We start from the raw sequence: 19,627 nt of genomic DNA on the forward strand, positions 1-19,627 counted from the left end.
CAATTACGCCAAGGGAAAGTACTCTACCTAAAAATGGCATCCTCCAAAGTCTCGAAAGAAATTGAGGTCATCTGTGATCACCCAGATTTTGGAAGATATATGGCTTTTATAACATTAAGCCGGGAAAACCATCAACCTAAACTCTTGACATTAGTATGGCAGTATGCATAGCATGCCTAAGACTTAGGCAAGCATATTAGCAAAGGAATTTTAATTTTTTGATTTTGTGGGATTGAAATCATTCCAGCCGTAAACTAAGAATTAATAAATCATTAATACGTTTTTTGCTCCAAACAATTTTAATTTGATAACACAATATCACTGGATTAGTCCCTTGTGAACTTAAGACAAGAACCTGATTTGAAGTTTACTATCTTCACAAATATTTTACTTTATGCTTTTAACTTACTCATGTTTATGAAGGGATACAATAGAAATAGGATATTTGACATCTGTGTGGTTCATTTCCTAAGTAATGACATAAAACATACACTGTGAGATGACCTCAAAGATATGCAACTAGAGTAACCGATTATCCGATTATATCCGATTATATCCGATTAATCGAATCGGTTGGCTTGTCCGATTTTGCCGATTAATCGATTGGCAAATCTAACCGATTTGCCCATCACTAGTAAATAGAAATTTTATCAATAATTCGACTCCATTTAGATAATATTGTACATTCGTTCTAACAGAAACTTTATTCTAACACGACTCCCTTCAATTGCTATATAGATTACCTATAGTCTAGCAAACGGCCGATAGATCTATATGAATCTTCGATAATTTTTTATATGATTGGCTGATACATTTTACCCCCTACAAGTGTAAGATAAGAGATTCTCCTTCTGTTCCTCTACTTACGAATTATTCCAGGGCCAAACGGTTGTAAACATGATTATGATAAAAAGGCGAACTGACTTATGTACAGGTCCGTAAAACACGTTTTAAAATAATATCTACTAGCGAATTAGCTCAGTTATGATTCAGCAATGACGTCATAAAAGTATGACATATAGTATGACGTCATAATGATGTGACGTCATAAAGTTAAGCTCATAACACTAACCCAAATAACAAAATTTGATGATTCTGTTCATAAATAGTTCGCGAGATGTTATATTACTAGTTTATAAATACTTCTCAAAATTCTGATAAAAAAAGAAAAAATATGTAAAATTTGTTTGACAAAAATTGAATATACGGAGTGGAAAGGTAGAAAAGGTACGGCTCATATTTACCTGCTTCAGTGTTATTCTCAGCGGTTGACATCTCTAAGATGGCGGAAAAAGAACTTGCACGTGGAGGTAAATGACGTCATCAGTCATTGCGTCATTGAAATTGTTTACACTTCGTACACACATTCAAATACTTGATAAAAACGGATGATGTCGCGGAGTGGACTGCAAATCCTTGGGACAATTTTAAATAAGCAAAAATAATATTTTTTATTCTAGATATGCATTTGGTGTTGTTTATCATTTTAATAAACCTATTTTTTTGTTTAAAACTTCATTTTAATAAGAATGGACATTGGATGTTTACCATTATATAACACTGAATGTTATATATTGGGGTTTGGGACATGGGATTTTTCTGGTACCTATGTATTTTATATTCCATGAATAGCTGAAAAAGAGCGGAATTTAAGTAAAAACACGATGCAAACATATTTTGTTGACTTTATTTAATGCAACTTACTATAATATTTCCGCATAATCATGCTTTTATTAGTTTTACAAGTAAAGAAACTCATGGGACACAAAATTTACGCTAGTTGTAGAATAACCCTATTACGCATCCTAATTCCTGTCCGTATTTTACTAACTGATAAAATATAGGAAAGTCTTTATTATTTCTTAACTAAACATAGACTTTCGTGTGGTAGATGTTCCATAAGCATCCATTAATATATTAATAGGAATTTGTGATAAAACTGGCATTGGATTTGTCGCACAAAATAGCCTTGCTTGTAATATATTGAACAAACCAGCCAAGCCAATCCTTCATTTTGTTACTTTGCATACATCTTGCAAATCAAATTTTAAAAAGTATTTTCTTAAAATTTAGCGTACGCTTCAAACAATATGTTTTATACAATATTTTAAAATTTCAACAAAATCAAACGATGACATCTTATAAATTTATTCGCTTTTAGATTTCAACTCATTTCTTAAAGTCATAAAATACACTAAAATAGTTAGAACTTTTAAAGTAGCTATAAACTTTATTAGTGCAGAAAATGACAACAAAAACATATACAAATAATATCCTGTTGAGAAATATCAGTTGATATGTGTTTGACTTTTAAACATTCCTGTAAAAGATCAAGACCAAAATCAAGTGTACACCTATTGTCATAACAGTACAATTAGTATTTTTAAGATATTGCAGGTTAGCGGTTTTGTTCAGAAAATTATGAACAAAGTAATTCATTCTGCTTAGATGTAAAGATATCATGTTATCATGATTGCAAAGTTCTATTGAAAGGTTTGGTCAATGCCCGGATATTATTTTTGATACATGCACGAAAATTATACTTTCTTTATGAATGCATTAAGAAGTTGGAAACGAAAACTATTGTGTTTTTCTTTAAATAGCAACATTTGAACATTGTAAAAAGTAATGTAATATGACGCAATCTTAAACTGAAATAAATTGATACTTCTATCATTCACTATAATAAGTTATTAAAACTATGTTTGCGTCAGCTATATCCTTATTATTGTTTTACAATGTTTACAAATCTATTTTCTGATCGTCATACTTTATATTTCCAATGAAACTTCTGTTATAACAATGTAAATGATTACGAGCAAACATTTTTTTTTATAAAAACGGAAATTTAAACGCTTTAAATATAGCATGAGGTTTAGCGGTGTCGTCGTTTGACATGTTGTAGTGAGCTTAACATTACAATTACCAAAGGAACCTGATGTTAAAAACACAGAGGAATCTGTGAAAACCTTGTAGATGTCACACTGTGTTAAAAAGATGTAGAACATTGTGTTGTTAACAAGATTTTTTCGTAAAACTCGTACGAAAAAGAAAGACATGCGGCACTCAGGTCGATTGTTCTCCAGTTTGAGACATGAGTAAACAGTGATTAGGTGCACTGTAGAGAATAGTGGGAATAATGTAAGTTTTTGCTTCATTCTTATTTTTGGTATTTTAAACGTTTTCTTAACAATGCAGTTTTTGTTAATTTGTTAATTAATTGAGAGATGTTGTTTGTGTAAAATGAAACAAGTCACATTTGTATCAACACTTACGTACATTTGTTTCGCAAAAAAATTAGCTAAGGAGAAAAATATATCAGAAGGAATTTAAAGGCTTTTAATCCGTTTCATATTTTTTCTTATCATTGTCTTTCTGTATTTTTATAGCATGGTGTCGCATTTTTATCTAATTCTATTTATCAATAAAATCAGATGTTAATATAATTGAAAGCCATTCATCTAAATAACATTTCGCCGATTGTTTGACTGCTGCTATCTAGATTGTATTTCTTTTAAGTTTGTGGGAAATCAAAATCGGTGTGCTCTATATTGCAGGAGGGAAATGAAACGGACATTTTCATTTCTCTTGTTCCTGTTAGCGGGTGGGGTACAGTCTAGTACGTTATACCAATGGATTGTTGACAGTCAAACAAGGTTCAACTATGACCCAAATCCGAACAACGCATTAGGTTTGCATTTTATATTTTAATTTGTGCTATATTTCAAAACACGTAATTATAAAAATGTGTTACATGAAATTATGGCGGTTTTTCATAAATACCTTTTAGTATGCAATAAAGGTTATTTCCGGAACAGAAGCAATTTGGACAGAAATATCATCATTACACAATCAGTGTGATTAAACTAGCGTAAGTTATACTTTACTTTCATTTACTAGTTTTCAATTAACGAGATCGTATCTTAAAGGGCAGTAACTTTACTTCATTTGCACAACATTGTTAATGATTTATTGTTATTTCAATCAAAGTTGCAAAATTGTACAAAACAATATTGGAACAGAAGCTTATGATCCTTAAAGTGTCTGTTAAGGAAATTTCGTAATCCGTATCGATCCGTACCTGAGCCGTACCTTAAAGTAGTAATCCGTATCAATCCCTACGGCTCAGGTACGGATCGATACGGATTACTATGTTTCTATCCGTAGCTAGACGTAGCTATCCGCGCCGTATGTGTGACTGGGGTATTAACAGATTAAATCATGAACAAGTTAAATTATAGACTACATTGGCAGATACTACATTTTTTCTTGTAAACACTTAGCAATGATCGTTTTATCTTAACCACTGACACTATATTAAATATATTTATTTTTTTCATGATTTAAAATTATATTTTTAAGTTGTAGATACGTTGTTTTAACTAGCATGTAACATATAAACTGATGTAACCTTTTAACTGAAGGTGTGTATAATTGGCCGAGAACGTATGGTGAAGACTGCGGAGGGGAGCATCAATCACCGGTTGACATTCAAACAGATTTGGTCCGTTACGGCGTCTCATGTCAATGCCCTCGAATGATCTACTCTAGCAACATTCTTCGTGGCAAGTTCAAAAATAATGGTGGGTTATGACAATAACATTATAACCGAAGTAACAGTTATTGTGGAAATTACTTGTTACTGTGTTCTTTAATACTCTGTACCTTTGATTGGTTTTGAATTTACTGACAGGACTTCGTAGTTGAAAACATAAAATCAAATTAAAACAATACAATATAGCTAAATGACTATGGAACGTATTGGCTTCATGCACAACATTAAAGTTCTCAGGAAGATATCATATTTTGCATAAGGGTTTTTTTTATATTTAATATGTTTTATCGGTTTGTTCCACATTGAATATTCAAGGCACTGGTCTCCTGATTTTGGATTAAAACGATCTTTCTTTAAAATTTAAGTTTGGTCATATTATGAACATAAGAATATGAGTTTTTGTTTCGAAATTTTCTTTAAAATGCTAAATCAAGAAAGAAATATGCTCTCATCGAGAAGCGATCCTAGGCCGCCACGGCAATAAAAAACTTTTCCGCTGTCTTTACCAATACCGCCATTTACCGCGTTAAATATGGAGATTTTTAATCGAGACAAAGTTCCTCGAACGCTTTTCGATTTTCTTTGTAAAAATAAGTAAAAACAACTATTTCTTATGTGTTTCCATAACATACAGTCTGTCCGTAATTAAGTTTCAAAGCTTTCTTAAGACATATAGCATAAATTTCCTGATACCTATCTTTTTTTCTTTTTTGTTGCCGTACGTACGATCTGGAAGCCAGTGCCTTTGAACCTTATCCTCCCTCAAACATCACAAAAAGGGATTTGCTTCCCTTTCTGAATTTCACATAGGGGGTTTACCATAGTATGACATTCCTTATCATAAAATGTGCCAGCACAATCGGGGCAAGATAATTTATTGTGAGCGAATACAATAACTGCAACTGAATTTACAGGACATTCTGCTGAGTTTGAACCCGAGGACGAGCGAATGCTTCAGCTGACAAATGTACCATATCGATCTGGAATGTACAAACTGCACGACTTCCATCTTCATTATGGTGGAGTTACGGGCAGAGATTTCGAATTACAGGTAATGAAACTTGTCAGTTGTATATTGATTGAATTAAAAGAGGAGATCCTTTTGATTATAGAACGAAATAAACAAAATGTTTGATTATGAGTTTTTGAAATGAAACACACATCACGTCCCTTAACACTGGCTTACGTGGAATCTATTATACACCTTCTTGAGTGGTTTCCATGACCCTAAATAACCAGAAAATGAAACAAAAAACGCTGAGCCCGAGTTCGGTGAGACATTTTATGGCCCCTACACGGCCTGCTATTGTGAAAGTTAAAATTAATCTATTGAAGAACCTTTGGAAGGAAATGATTAAGCCAAGCAAAATGATAGAAGAAATTTTTGACCGAGTTTGTTCATGACAGGTATTCTTGCATAAAAACTACTTTTTTTACTGGATCTGCCCATGTATAAACGGGAGAAAAATCGTGTGCAAACAAGGCAATTCACGTGCTGTTAATACATGATTTTTATTTTTGAAATGCTTTGCCAGGGATATATGTATGTATTTTACGCACACTGATATTTTGCATCTGGGTCTTGTTTCTTCCTTAACAACCTCATCTTGTAGCATTATAGATACAATGTAATCCATAGTATGTTTAGCTGTATCTGTTTCCAACCCCAAACGTACTGCCCCCATCAATGTACGCACTAGCTTCTCTTAGAGTTCACTCCCTTTACAAAGCGTCTGTTCAGTTATTGTAAATAACTGTGAATAAATAAGTATCGCGAGAAACTTGTGCTGTTCGTTTTTAGGTATTATATTTATGATTTTGGTAAGTATCAGTCGGTATGTTTTTATCTAATTTCTCGAAGAATTTATATAAACAGCTTGGAAACTTGACACTATATTCGTACTTATCCGTACTCCAACTGCGTGTCGGTACTCAATATAACTCGAAAGCAAAGTTATTATTCTTGAAATTGTGATCGAGTCCATCAAATTGTGAAATGATATGAATAATTATTTGTAATTTTATGTTTGTAATAATGAGAGATAAAAAAATCACTTAAAAACCTTCAGGATGTGCTTTTGATAGTGTTGTTTATTTCCGGGCCCTGGATACATGTTTACCGTTTCCAAGAACAACAGGAATGGTAAATAAAAAATGTACCGGAATCGTCAAGTCATCACATATGAAAACAATACATAAATCGTCGTAAAATATTTTTTATGCAAGAATAGCGACAATACACGTTTGTTTTGTGTATTAACGTCTGCAAAAGCCCTTGGGATATGTTTGTGACCTCGACCTTCGGTCTCGGTCACAAACAATCCCGCGGGCTTCTGCAGACGTTTATACACACAAAATACGTGTATTATCCCTACAATGAAATAGGCAACATCCCTTATGCCTGCCTTTTAACACCGACTGCATTTTAAATTGAAAGAAAGGATATGAAATTTCGCGAGATAATTATTATATAGGAATGTTATATGCGAACATATTTGTTGTTCTTTTTGTTGTTGTTGTTTTATTTTATTAAAAAAAAACATAACTAAACTTGACATATACTCTTGTAAAGTAGAAAAGAAGTGACAGCATTGAGTGAATAGAAATTATTCGCGCTTAGATATTTTCAATTTGGAAACTTGTCGCAAATGTTTTTTTCGAGAACTAAATGCATTAAATCTCGAAAAGTGGTATATAGCAAACACTTGACAGTATAATTTACCACACACGATGAAATTCAAAAAAGCAAAGTTTGAAGTAAATGTATAGGCACGTATTATCATATCAAAACATCCTTTAAGAATATTAACACATACCATTGCTATCCATACAAGGAAGACTTTTTTGCATATGTATAAACACTTCATTTACCATTAGTCTAATTGAGATCTTTAAGTTCTGTCACGTCATAGGCAATTCAATGTCTGTTTTAATTTTAATTTTAGATCATACGTTTCCCACAGATTGCAAACTGAAACCTAATGACAGTTTATTTACCTGAATGTATGCCAGTAATAATTCAACGTTACATCAAAAATACCTCGCCTGAATCTAATTTTTGCAGTTCCTTTATTCTAAAATCTATAACTTAATATGTTTATTGTAGTCAAGTAGTTGCATTCTGCCCTTTTCAAATTGATCATCATTACTAAATTTCTAAAATATTTTCACCCATTGATGCACTCATTAACACACACATAAAGCATCAAAACTGATATATGAAACAAGATCAAGTACGAATCCATTATTTAACACGTTGAAATTAGATTAATTTTAGATAAAAGGAATTCAAATGCATTTGTATACTATAGAGATGTTTTGCCCACCTGCGTGTATTTGATCATCTCGAAATGTTCCCGGAAGTTAGGAAACAATACTTGAAACTTTGCAACGTAAGTGGCAAAGAATCTGTGTACGAACAATTTCTAAAATATTTTAAAAGTACTAGGCATTTGTTACAAAAACTTCAGCATAAAGATTAAAAGCAGAACCATTCTTGAAACATTAAGAAAATGCACAGTAAAACAAAAAAAAAAATTCCAAAGAACATTAAATGATTTCTATTTTTGAAAATTAATAGATAAAGTAGCTGTCAGTATAGTGATAACTTGTCATTTACAATTAAATAGATTTTTTTACAAAACCAATTGATTAAACCTAAAGCTTGATTTTCTATGGACAATTTAGTGCTAGTTTGTTAAGTCTCTAATTCAGTCAGTAAAACATACAGTTCAGACCTTTTCCTTACAACGTATACACATTTTCCACATGATTTCATCAAAAGAAAGGCTAGTTACATTAATTTAGACAAGATTTGAAGAGGTGGACATCTTTTATGTAGGGTAAAGTGTGAACAGAGCACATGTTTGTTCTAAACGAAAGTGTTACAAATGCACAATGAGAACTTATGCACAGCTACAGATGCAATGCTTATTTCCGTGACAACTTATTTATCAGGTATGGCGTATTAGTTGGAGCATAGGTCATCCACAAAAACATGATGACATAAAAGAATCATTTAATGTCTCTTCGAGATACGTAGATGAAATTTTAGATATATTTAATAATTTCCTTTCGTTACTTCCAAACAATTACTCAAATATTTGCATAAAGCAAAAGTATCCCGATACAGAAAGTATCTGTTTCTGTTTGTTTGTATTGGCAATGTGTAAGTTATAAAAGACAATAAAATTTCAACTTAAAGGAAGTCGATTTCCTCAATTGGACGGAAAATTTTATTTCTAGTTTCATCATGTGGTCTACATTCCTAAATATATACTTAACTCGCTTCTTGCCTCTACATTTACCCTTCGTATTCGGGGTATTAGTCCCACCGGTCACCGTATAGACTGGCATCAGTCGTTGTAGTCCCTTAAAATGAATATCTCTGCCAGTAAATCCTCTCAAATAGCACTTCTTGAAAAATCTTACAATATCTCTTATCTCTGACTGACTCTGAGATGAGCCTAGAAAGAAAAGGGTTTTCTTAGAAATTATCTGTGTCATTATGAAGAAAGAAATTATCTTTATTAAACACTACTTGGTCACCGTACAGTTATTCAGTCTATAACAAACTAATATTAAAGAAATACGCTAGACAATTTAAAGCAGCATGCCTTCAGATCGTTCGACAACAACAAAAAATATCTTTTTAAGATATCTTGAAATAAATGCTATATTTCGTAAGAAGGCTTTAAAACTTAATTACTGACAAACTTTATGTTATGGAAACACATGAGAATTTGCTGTTTTTATTACTTTTTGCGATGAAAATCGAAAAGCGTTTGTCACGCATTTACTCCAGGTAAACTGTCTCCATTATAAGTATCTATATTTTGAAGTCATTATTCACTACTTAAGCTATAGCGCTATTGGTTACGACGACGGGAAAAAGTCTTTATTGCCGCGGCGGTCCGGGGTTCGATTCCCGGCGCGGTCATCTTTTTTTCTTGATTTGGAGCTTTTAAAATATGTTAGAAACAAAAATTCATATTCTATTGTTCATAATATGACCAAACTTCAATTTGAAAGAAAGATGATTTTTCTAGCCAAGTCTGGCTGCATGCTGCTTTAAGAAGTAGAAAATACAATATATTTGTCAGTATGAATAGCGCTGCATGCAATTTGAACGTAAGTGAGACAATACCAAATATTTGAATAGTTCAGGGCAAACAAATTGTTTTAGCTGAGATTATTGCATCACCTTTCTCTAATTTGTAACATGCGTAATTAATGTTGACTTCTGCTCAATCCGTGGCTAGAGGGCGTGGACGGTAGCTTGCATTTTCACTATCGTCCATGAACAAGCTCAATCAAACTTTCATTTATGTCGTTATGTCTATTTTCTATTTCTGTAAAAGAATTTAATGAAATTTTAAGTACATATTGAAACTTTAGACTGGGGAATACGTTGCGCATATAATACGGTGAGCTTTGTACAAAAGAGTTTAGTTTCTGTTTTGTTTCAAAAAATACATTGCAGTGCCAAATATGAAAAGTAAAAAATTTGATTTTACAGGGTCTACGGTTCAGGGGAAGTGGTATTATGTCCGCTGGTTCCGAACATACCATCGACGGACTAAGGTTTGAAGGCGAGGTAATGATTAATAAGAAATCATTCTTCTTTCTGTTTTATAACAGCTGAGATAATGCAATCATTTCTTGTTTTAATCTGACGTTATTTAAAGTTACTCCTGCGTTGCAATACCTCCAGAAGAGAGACGTTAGAGTTCGCAGGGAAAGAGCTGCAGATTCTCTTAGTTAAGGATGATAGTGACAACGTTCTTGAACCTATGTGAAACGAGAGACGGTAATTAAATAATACCCTCCCCGCTCCTTCGGCCCTATTGCTGCTTATCACAGACATGTAATGAATTTGCAATAAATAAATAGTGAATAAATAAGTATCAATTCCAAATAAGATTTGTTATGGTATGGTGCATAATGTTTAAAGAATTTGTTACGTTTGCTTGATTACTTTACTTTTTCAGCTTCATTTTGTGTTTTACAATAGTAATTACAAGGATCTGGAAGAAGCAGACAACAAAACAGACGGTGTCGTAGTCATTGTTGTCATGATTCAGGTGAAAACTCAAAAATAAAATGTAACCCGTTCGAAAAATTCTTTCATATTGCTTTACAAAACTAGCTACGTAAATTAGAAATATTACTACAAAGATTTTTCTTTATCCATTTCTTAAAGGGATGCGATAGGTTTCGAAAAGTAAATGATTTTTAAATATAGGAGTCTGGGGTTTCTTTCACACATATAATCAGACATCACATTATGTTGTTCACGAAGATTTCAGTTTCGATCTGTCGGTCAAAAACTTGAAAACAAGTCAGTGACATCCTTATTCGAGTGGTTAAGGTTGCTAACTTCAAGCCATGACCTCCACATAACCTCACCTTTACTGTAGAATTCATCTCGTGATGAAGCCATCTTTCTGACTTACGGAAGTTCGGTTGTTCTACCAAGGTGCCCATTCGTATCTGAAACAATGCCAGGAGAAGTCACCTGGGGTCTTATTCTACCATTAAAAAATGGAAAAGTCACCGCACGCTATAAAATATGTCGGTATGACTAGCATAACCAACGAAAACAATAAAAAAAACTGTCTTTGCAGGTGACAATATTCCCCACAAATTACCATCATTTGTAAGATTGTTAGTAGTATTATAGTAGCTTTTTTCCTTTAAACTCTTTAGAAAATTCAAGGAAGCATGGCAAACAGTGGCGAAACTTCCAGATTCTCAGAATTCCTTGAGATGAATATTCCGCGGATATTCCCATATCGTAAGTACAACATTTATATACAGCATTTGTCTGATTATTTCTTTCTTTCCAAAGAGATAAATTGTTAAGTAATTGTTCGTTATTGTTCACTTGCCTTAAGATGACTAAATTAGAAACGCAAGTTTCAGTACGAATAGTATAGACAGAAATGTATTTCATACTGTTGGATGCTTGAATAGATTGTATAAAGTTAAAAGTGAAAGCATTGCAAAATACAGCCATATGTAAAAAACATTATGAGCTTATATTGCTTCGATGCAAGACATACCTCGATACGTATGTTTTGTACATAGCTTTAAAAACAATTGAATATTGTTGAATATGAGGTCTGATAATGTCTACGAAGTACGTGATTTATACTCGATATATAAGTGATGAAAATAATGATTTGTATAACCTGTGCATAGCTATTCTTATTTGATCGAAACAATTGTGTACAACGAAGACAAATGAAAGCCGGATATTGGGGAAATGTTACCACTTTGCATGAACCAGAAATTACTAAAACTAAGTTTTTTTATTGATTTTATGTTTTCCTCGATATATTTCCATTCAGAAGCGAACGCTAGTACAGAAGTAGACCTGACTATGTTCTTCAACCGAGACTGTGAATTCTACACCTATGCCGGAAGCACGACAACACCAACATGTCACGAATCTGTTCGCTGGATCATTCTAAAGGACCCAATTATGGTAACAGAAGAAGCGGTAAGGCATTCTGTGTTCTGTTTTCATTGTGTGATGTATTCATTTCTACTTTTATTCGCTCAAACTGTTAACTTAAATATACATAAAACTAACATTCATGAAAGTTACGGAGAAACGGTTTTAAATTTAATTTTCATTCTAGGAAAGGCACAATCGTAATGTTCTATCGGTTTGACATTTTTTTTGCAGTAGCCAAAAGAAAAGTAGTCAATTTACAGACATATTAACAACATGGTGTTTACACAATTCATATCTTAAATAAAGTTATACAACAATAAGTTCTTTATTTACATTTTTAACAAATTTATCCATTACGTCGCAACAAAATAATATCAAGAAAGCAAAACTTATATTTCAGTGGTTTTTACTTACCGGTCTTCAGTCACGTGGCGATTTCAACTCCAGGTTTGGTAATTACAGAACAACGCAACCACTGAATGACAGAGTAATCGAGGCAAACTTTGACCGGCCAAATGGCCCAGTTCGACCGTCACCTAACGGTGAAGCATTAATGATGATGATGTTAGAAATGATAAATATGACAATGGAAATGATGAATCAAGATTTAAACATACAAAACATGCCTATGATGTTAATGGGCAGAAGTGCTTCATCACCAGTTGGAAATGTTCGCGATATGCCTTTAATGTTAATGTCGATGCTACAAAGCACAAATATGCCGAGTCTTAATGGGAATACTCAGAATATACCTATGATGATACCTATGCTGAGAGATGCAAATGTTCCAAACCTTAATGGAAATGTGCGTGGCATGCCTATGATGTTGATGCCGATGCAAAAAGATGAGAACGTGCCGAATCTGAACGGAAATATGCGGGATATGCCAATGATGATGCCCATGCAGAAAGATGCAAAAGTTCCAAACCTGAATGGCAACGTGCGTGATATGAGTGGAAATACAAGAAAAATGCAAATGATGATGACGCCTACGCAAACAGATGCAAATTTGCAGAATCGTAACGGAAATATGCTGGAAATGCCGAAAATGTCAATGTCAATGCTGAACAGCCCAAATATACCAAATCTAGTCGATACGATGCCTACAATGATGCCGACGCCAGCTAATGTCCCTGGAATGCCGATGTTGATGATGCCAATTCAAAGAGATTTGCAGGTGCCAAACCTTAACGGAAATGTTCCAGGCAGAGTTCCTATGGGAATGCCGAATATTCCAGTATTTGACAGAAATGTTGCCACAATGATGTCTCCCGGTATGGGCAGGAGAGGAAATGGTCCAAATTTAGACGGTAATGTAAGAGGGATACAAAGACCTGGGTTTTCTATGCAAACTGATGTTGCTGGACAACGATCAAGTGTGAGAAATAATAATAGAAACAACAATATGAATAATGAAAATAATAATAACAACAGCAACAACAATAATAATAATAATAATAATAACGGTATGATGAGTAACATGCAGAATCTTCGACCACTACTATGGAATCTGTGGCGTTAAATTATAAACCTTAAAGTTAATTATTAGTCCAGAAATGGTAATATCATACAGCCTTAATGTCGAGTCAAGTGCATTGAGTGTAAAATTTTACGTCTTATCAGAAAATAGAAACCGTTTCCGCGACTTTGAATATTGTCACTATTGAAAACGTATCTTTCACAGATCATGGCATCTGCGTGTTCTTATCTATCTTCATACAAAATATCTGACAAAACATGCCGTGTATACCTCTTGATATTATGCAATCAGCTGAAATACCATTTGGCATTACTGACATGCTTTCATACTAAATTATTTCATTATATATCACAATGTATGTACATATTGTATGAAATCATTATGATGTCTTATCTTCATGCATGCATGATCACAATTACTGTTTAAGTTACAGTTTTTACGGAATCAAATTGAGTATGCCGTTCACTAAACATTCTGGATGATTTGAGTCAAATAATTGAATGTGAGAAGACGTTCAATATTTATTCGTTTGGTGATGGGTGTTACATAATCATGACATTACCTCAAACCGTTTCAAGAGAAAATCATGTAGTTGCGCAAATATTATCAGCTGAGTTATATTTGCCAAAAGGGAAAATTTTGTATGTGACAATTAATATTGATGACACGTTTTCAGTTCAACTGCGCACAAAATGCTCAAGTTGAGCTAATGTGATCGATTGCCCTGTGTCCGGCGTCCGTCGTCGTTCGTCGTACGTCGTCCATCAAGCGTCGTGCGTAGTCAGTAATTTGACTGTTTACACTATAGAGGTAGAGGTCACAATTTTGGCTATATCTTAATGAAACTTTATCAAAATGTTACTCTCAATAAAAACTCGGACAAGTAACTAGGACACTATAGGTAAATTAATAGGAAAACCTTGTTGCCACTCTAGAGTCCACATTCTCATCTTTCTAAACCTTTGTATGAATGTTTGTCTTCATGACATCTAGTCAAGTTAGATAATTGAGTAACAAAGTTCATACGCTAGGCCACCGAGTCAAATCAGAAAAAAAATTAGAAAAACCTTATTAACACACTAGTGGCCACATTTTCTACTTGAATACTACATATCTTTGTCAAAATATTTGTCTTTATGCATTATAGAACATGTTTAGAACTCGATTGCCTCAGATAAAAAAAACTAGGTCACAAGGTCAAATCAAAGGAAAACATTTTTAACACTCAAGAGGAATACTTTTTTACTTGATCTTTACTTGATATTCATGAAACATTTATCAGAGTGTTTGGCTCTGTAAATTCTAGTTTTTGAGATCTTTAACAAGGGCACTAGGTCAAATCATAGAAAAAGATTGTTAACACTTAAGTTGTCTCTATATATTCAAGATTGAATTCAAATCTAGGTCATCTGACTTCATAAACTAGGTCACTAATTCGGATCATAGAAAAAGCTTAGTAACACTCTAGATACAAGAATTTTGAATTGATATTCGTAAAAATTTGTCGGAATGTTTGTCTCTTTTAAATTTAGAATTATTTTAAAACTGGTTTACCTGCGGTCAAAAACTAAGTCACTAGGTCATATCATAGAAAAACCTTGTTAACTCTTGTGACCACATTTTCTATTTGATCTTCATAAAATGTCAGAATGTTTATCTTTATGAAATATAGGTTATATTCTAGACGGGGTAACTTGAGTTCTTCAAATAAGTTATAGGGACAAATTTAAGAAAAACCTTGTAAACACTCTAAAGGCCACATTTTCTTCTTGAGTTTCATACAACTTTGTCAGAATCTTTGTCTCTTTGAAATCTAGGTACGATTGCTTGTCTTAATTATCTAGGTAAAAAGTTAGGTCACTAGGTCTAATCATAGAAATGCCTTTTAACACTCAAAGTGTCCCCTTTTTCTAACAGATCTTCATGAAATTTGGTCGGAATATTTGTCTGTTTTAAATTTACGATAATTTTTTTAAGTGGGAATAATTAGGTCATTCTGTTAAATTATAGAGAAATCGTTATTTACACTATACAGGCAACTTTTTCAACTCCTTCATAAAACTTTTCAGAATGTTTGTCTGTTTGAAATCTTGGTTGAGTTCAAAAGTGGGGTACCTGAGGTCAGAAACTATTTCACTAAGTCAAATTATTGAGAAAAAAAAACTTGGATAATGATCTACCTGATTTACATAAAACATGGTCAAAATATTTGTCTCTGTGAAATCTAGGCCAAATTGGATAAAAGGTTATCTGGGGTAAGAACTAGGTCAGGTGAGCGATACAGGGCCTTCAGGTCCCTCTTGTTAGAATAAGTGATATCTATAAAACTAATTTGTTCAAGATATTATTTAGCACATGTGCTAATCTGGTAAAGACTTTTATATTACTTTCTGCAAGACTTTATAAACATAACATTCACGCCAAGATGTTTTCAATATACTTTACAGCTGTGGCAATATTTTAGGGCAATGATTATATTCGATAATCAATAATCGACATGAATAAAGATTTTTCACTGACAGTTTATCGTTTATCACTTCTTTCAATCCATATTTACCTTGACACATTCAGTGTTCCCTGCTTAACACTCAAAGAGGTATATAATAAAATGCTGGTATAACTGTAACTGTAACTGTAAATATGATCACACGTCACATTGTTGATGTCTGTTCTCTAGTTAACAAACTAATTATAGATTTCGCACAGAATTCTGGCGTTTGAAAATATAAACAAACAAAAGAATTACATACGATTCAGTCCGTTTACAACATTTCCGATGCACACAATAATTCCTTATTGGCCTAGCGGTAACGGCTCTGTTTCGGACTGTTTCATCGTGAGTTCGATTCCCAAACCCATATTCTTTTTAAAACTGTATTTAATTATATATTTTATCTGCATTAACTGAAACATGTCAGAATTAACAGAAAATAACCGCAAGTAATTAAGTTAAAAAACATATCACCTTAAACTTGATGAAATAGTTTATAAGCTCTCAGGTGAAATTTTTAAGCACAGCGGTTCAATTTTATAAATTCAATTTCAGTCTTATACTTTATTATTGTCAGCCTTGCCTGGTCATAATTAAAGTAATGATTTAGATGTACTACCAATTTAATACGAAAATAAGAAAAAAAAAACAAATAAGATACCAGAGAAATACTAACATACGCAAAGTTTGAAATGCAAAGAATTAATGTTTTGGACAGATACGAGATTCAAACCGCTAAAGGTATCATTATAAAATGATTACATTTTCTGTACTTTTAAGCCAACTATTGATCCGACTTTGCATATATTTTGTTTAAACGAGAACGCTACTGATGATTTAATTACAAACTAATAAAACTAAAAAACCCATAATACTGTGCAATACTTGTACATATCACACGCGTAATGTACGTTCACTAGTATAAACACACTTCTTGCATGTCTGTTCTCGTGTAAATACACGGATTACAGATCAAATTCTTGAAGTCTGTTCTCTAGCAAACACTATGAAATATCATTTTCATGTGGTACGAATGATTTTCGGTTATCCCTAAGTATTCTTCACCTTGGTAGCTTTACCGAAGAATCCATTCTTCCGATATGTGCGAACCCATAGACTAAGATATATTCTTTGCAATTGTTTGCAGTAGGGGATAGTTGGACTCCAGAAACTGTTCTTAATAACTAAATAATAACGAAGTTACATGTCAACAGCGGCCGATAACAGACAACGGTACTCTAAAGTCACATTTTGATTTCAAATTTGTTGATCTTTAGTCCTGGCTTCCAAAATTCTAAATGCCGCTTTTTCATATTTTGTTTTTTCATAGATGCGGCTTTAGAGTTTTGGACCAGGCCTACTATAAAACCATACCAAAATAAAAAGTCGTTCAACTTTTCATCGCAAACGTAGTAAAACTGAAATTCTGAATGAAAACGTACGGGTATCTTGATAAAGTAATTACTTCTACATCAGTTAACACCATTTACCAAATTCTGGAAGTAAATCTTATAATAAAATCGTCGATTTTTACAAGTCATTTTTAGATCTGCATCATTTCGGCGGCCATTGTTGAAGAGCTACTGCGAGATTCTCGCATGACGTCACCGCGCGAACCGCTAAGAAAATATACATGTAGACCACCATGTAAACAAAACATAAATGATACATACCAGTTTTCTTAAGGATTTATCTATAAAAATAATAATTCAAATCAATTTCAATAAAAAATTACCTTTTTCCCAACTTTTTTGTCACCGGGACGCTGATGCAACTTCAAACACGAAGCGGCACATGTTAAAGCTCTCTTAGCGGTTCGCGCGGGTGAAATGTCAGTCTCGTATTTCAAATGAGCAAGATGGCAGCGTAAAGTAAAACGTTTCAGGCCAGTTCGAAATTGTCAGGTATTTCTGCCTTCAATTATGGGTTTTGATGCGTATAATATGGCACAATGGTAGATTTTACTATACATTAACGGATTAAAAAGTGCTGCTTCCGATTTCTTTTAATATGTAATAATGGTGTTTCTTTTGGTGCTCTGGCTTCTGCAAATTAACTGAATACATACGTATACGATTCAGTGGGGTTTCGAGTTTTATGTATTATACATGAGAATGTATTCTGACGTTATTTACACTCTCTTGTGATATAAGAACATATGTGATCATAGAGCAAGATTTAGCGCCAGTAAACTAAGTTAAATTCCGCACTGACCGTTACAAGTTGGCGCCGTGTTGTGCTCCTTCTTCACGTACCTGTTTGTCTCTGTTTTTTATACCCCCACCAGACATGTTTGCGGGGTGGGGGTGGGGCTGTATAGGAGTCAGTTTTGTCGCGTCGCATCGCGTCGCGTCCCGAAATCTATTATATCAGTTTCTACTAAATGGATTTGCTTCAAACTTAAAATAGATGTATCACCTTATCACCCACATCATGTGACACAAGGTGCATAACTCTGACATCAACTTTTCATGAATTATGCCCCCTTTTACTTAGAATTTAAGGTTAATTTTGATGAATTTTTCTATATCTCAGCTATTACTTAATGGATTTGATTCAGATTTAAAATAGTTGTTCCACATTATCACCCACGTCATGTGACACAAGGTGCATAACTCTGACACCAATTTTTCATGAATTATGCCCCCCAATTACTTAGAACTTAAGGTTAATTTTGATGCATTTTCACTACATATCATTCTGATTGGCTTAGAGCCAAAGGGAAGTAACTTTCTTTTTTAACTTTTGTATTGAGTTACTTCCCCTCAAATTCCAATAATTAGTATATTTTTAGAAATTCTATTTTTAGATTTTCAATATTTTAGGGTTTTTTCTAACTTTTTTATTATTAATCCTTTGTAAAAAGTAAAGACATTTTTCTATGGTAACATGTGTCGATAAGACAGTTTTTGTATTCATTTTTAGTGTATCTCTTATATTATATTTTTATATTTACCTCATCCCTCATACTGGGTTTCACTTAAATGTGCCGAGCCCGGGATGAAGTACTCCAAAGACGAGTATTTTTTTTTAAATATTAAGTTTTTTTTACGTTTTATATTATTCTAAGTATTTCTAAAATTTCTTATGGTTGATGGTTGCCATTCTTCTGTGACAGGACCGTATGGTGGGGGGTATAATTCACTCCTGTGACAGTTATAGTTATAAATGCATTCATTTGTGTTTATGTACGCATGTACTCAGCCGTTGTGCATGTGTATACAAGTAAATGTACCCCTATTTCCATGTTGAATACTGTATTTGTGGCTGTGTTCTTTAGATATAGATTTTCGCTGTTGGGCTTTTGACCTTGTTTTAGCATAAAACTGTTTGCAATATCAGCTTCACGTCACATATCCATTTTGTAAAAGAATTGTTTCCTGTATAATATTATGATGAATAAGTGATCAATGTATGACAGTCAACATTTTAGTTTATTGTCATATGTTCTTTAATGGTATTTTGATAAATTAGGATTTATCTATTCATGTAGACCAAACCTTAAAAAGAACACCAAATTCACACCGGAAACAGGTTATGGATCAACATAACAGCTGGATATAAAATAACACTTGTTTTTCATCATCTACTCTCACTTTAAAACGCATTCATATACCTTGGAACCGAGTCTGCTTATAC

The 19,627-nt window shown here is 33.2% G+C and overlaps 1 protein-coding gene across 1 annotated transcript; it reads left to right on the plus strand.

Moving 5' to 3' along the window:
- Positions 1 to 2,524: 2,524 nt before the first annotated feature.
- On the plus strand, positions 2,525 to 16,003 carry LOC123535688 (uncharacterized). Its single transcript, XM_053528290.1, has 9 exons — positions 2,525 to 3,141; positions 3,558 to 3,691; positions 4,425 to 4,583; positions 5,470 to 5,606; positions 10,074 to 10,151; positions 10,546 to 10,638; positions 11,264 to 11,351; positions 11,908 to 12,059; positions 12,418 to 16,003. Coding segments are annotated over exons 1-9 (1,965 nt in total). The 5' UTR covers positions 2,525 to 3,139; the 3' UTR covers positions 13,540 to 16,003.
- The last annotated feature ends 3,624 nt before the right edge of the window (positions 16,004 to 19,627 follow it).

This window comes from Mercenaria mercenaria, chromosome 17, assembly GCF_021730395.1.
Source record: "Mercenaria mercenaria strain notata chromosome 17, MADL_Memer_1, whole genome shotgun sequence".
NCBI classification, from domain to species: domain Eukaryota; kingdom Metazoa; phylum Mollusca; class Bivalvia; order Venerida; family Veneridae; genus Mercenaria; species Mercenaria mercenaria.

Bases quoted from the DNA above. Each gene is read 5' to 3' on its own strand.
- LOC123535688 (XM_053528290.1), top strand. The intron at 4,584-5,469 runs GTGGGTTATGAC...CTGAATTTACAG, and splicing joins TGGCAAGTTCAAAAATAATG to GACATTCTGCTGAGTTTGAA. The intron at 10,639-11,263 runs GTGAAAACTCAA...TAAACTCTTTAG, and splicing joins TCATTGTTGTCATGATTCAG to AAAATTCAAGGAAGCATGGC.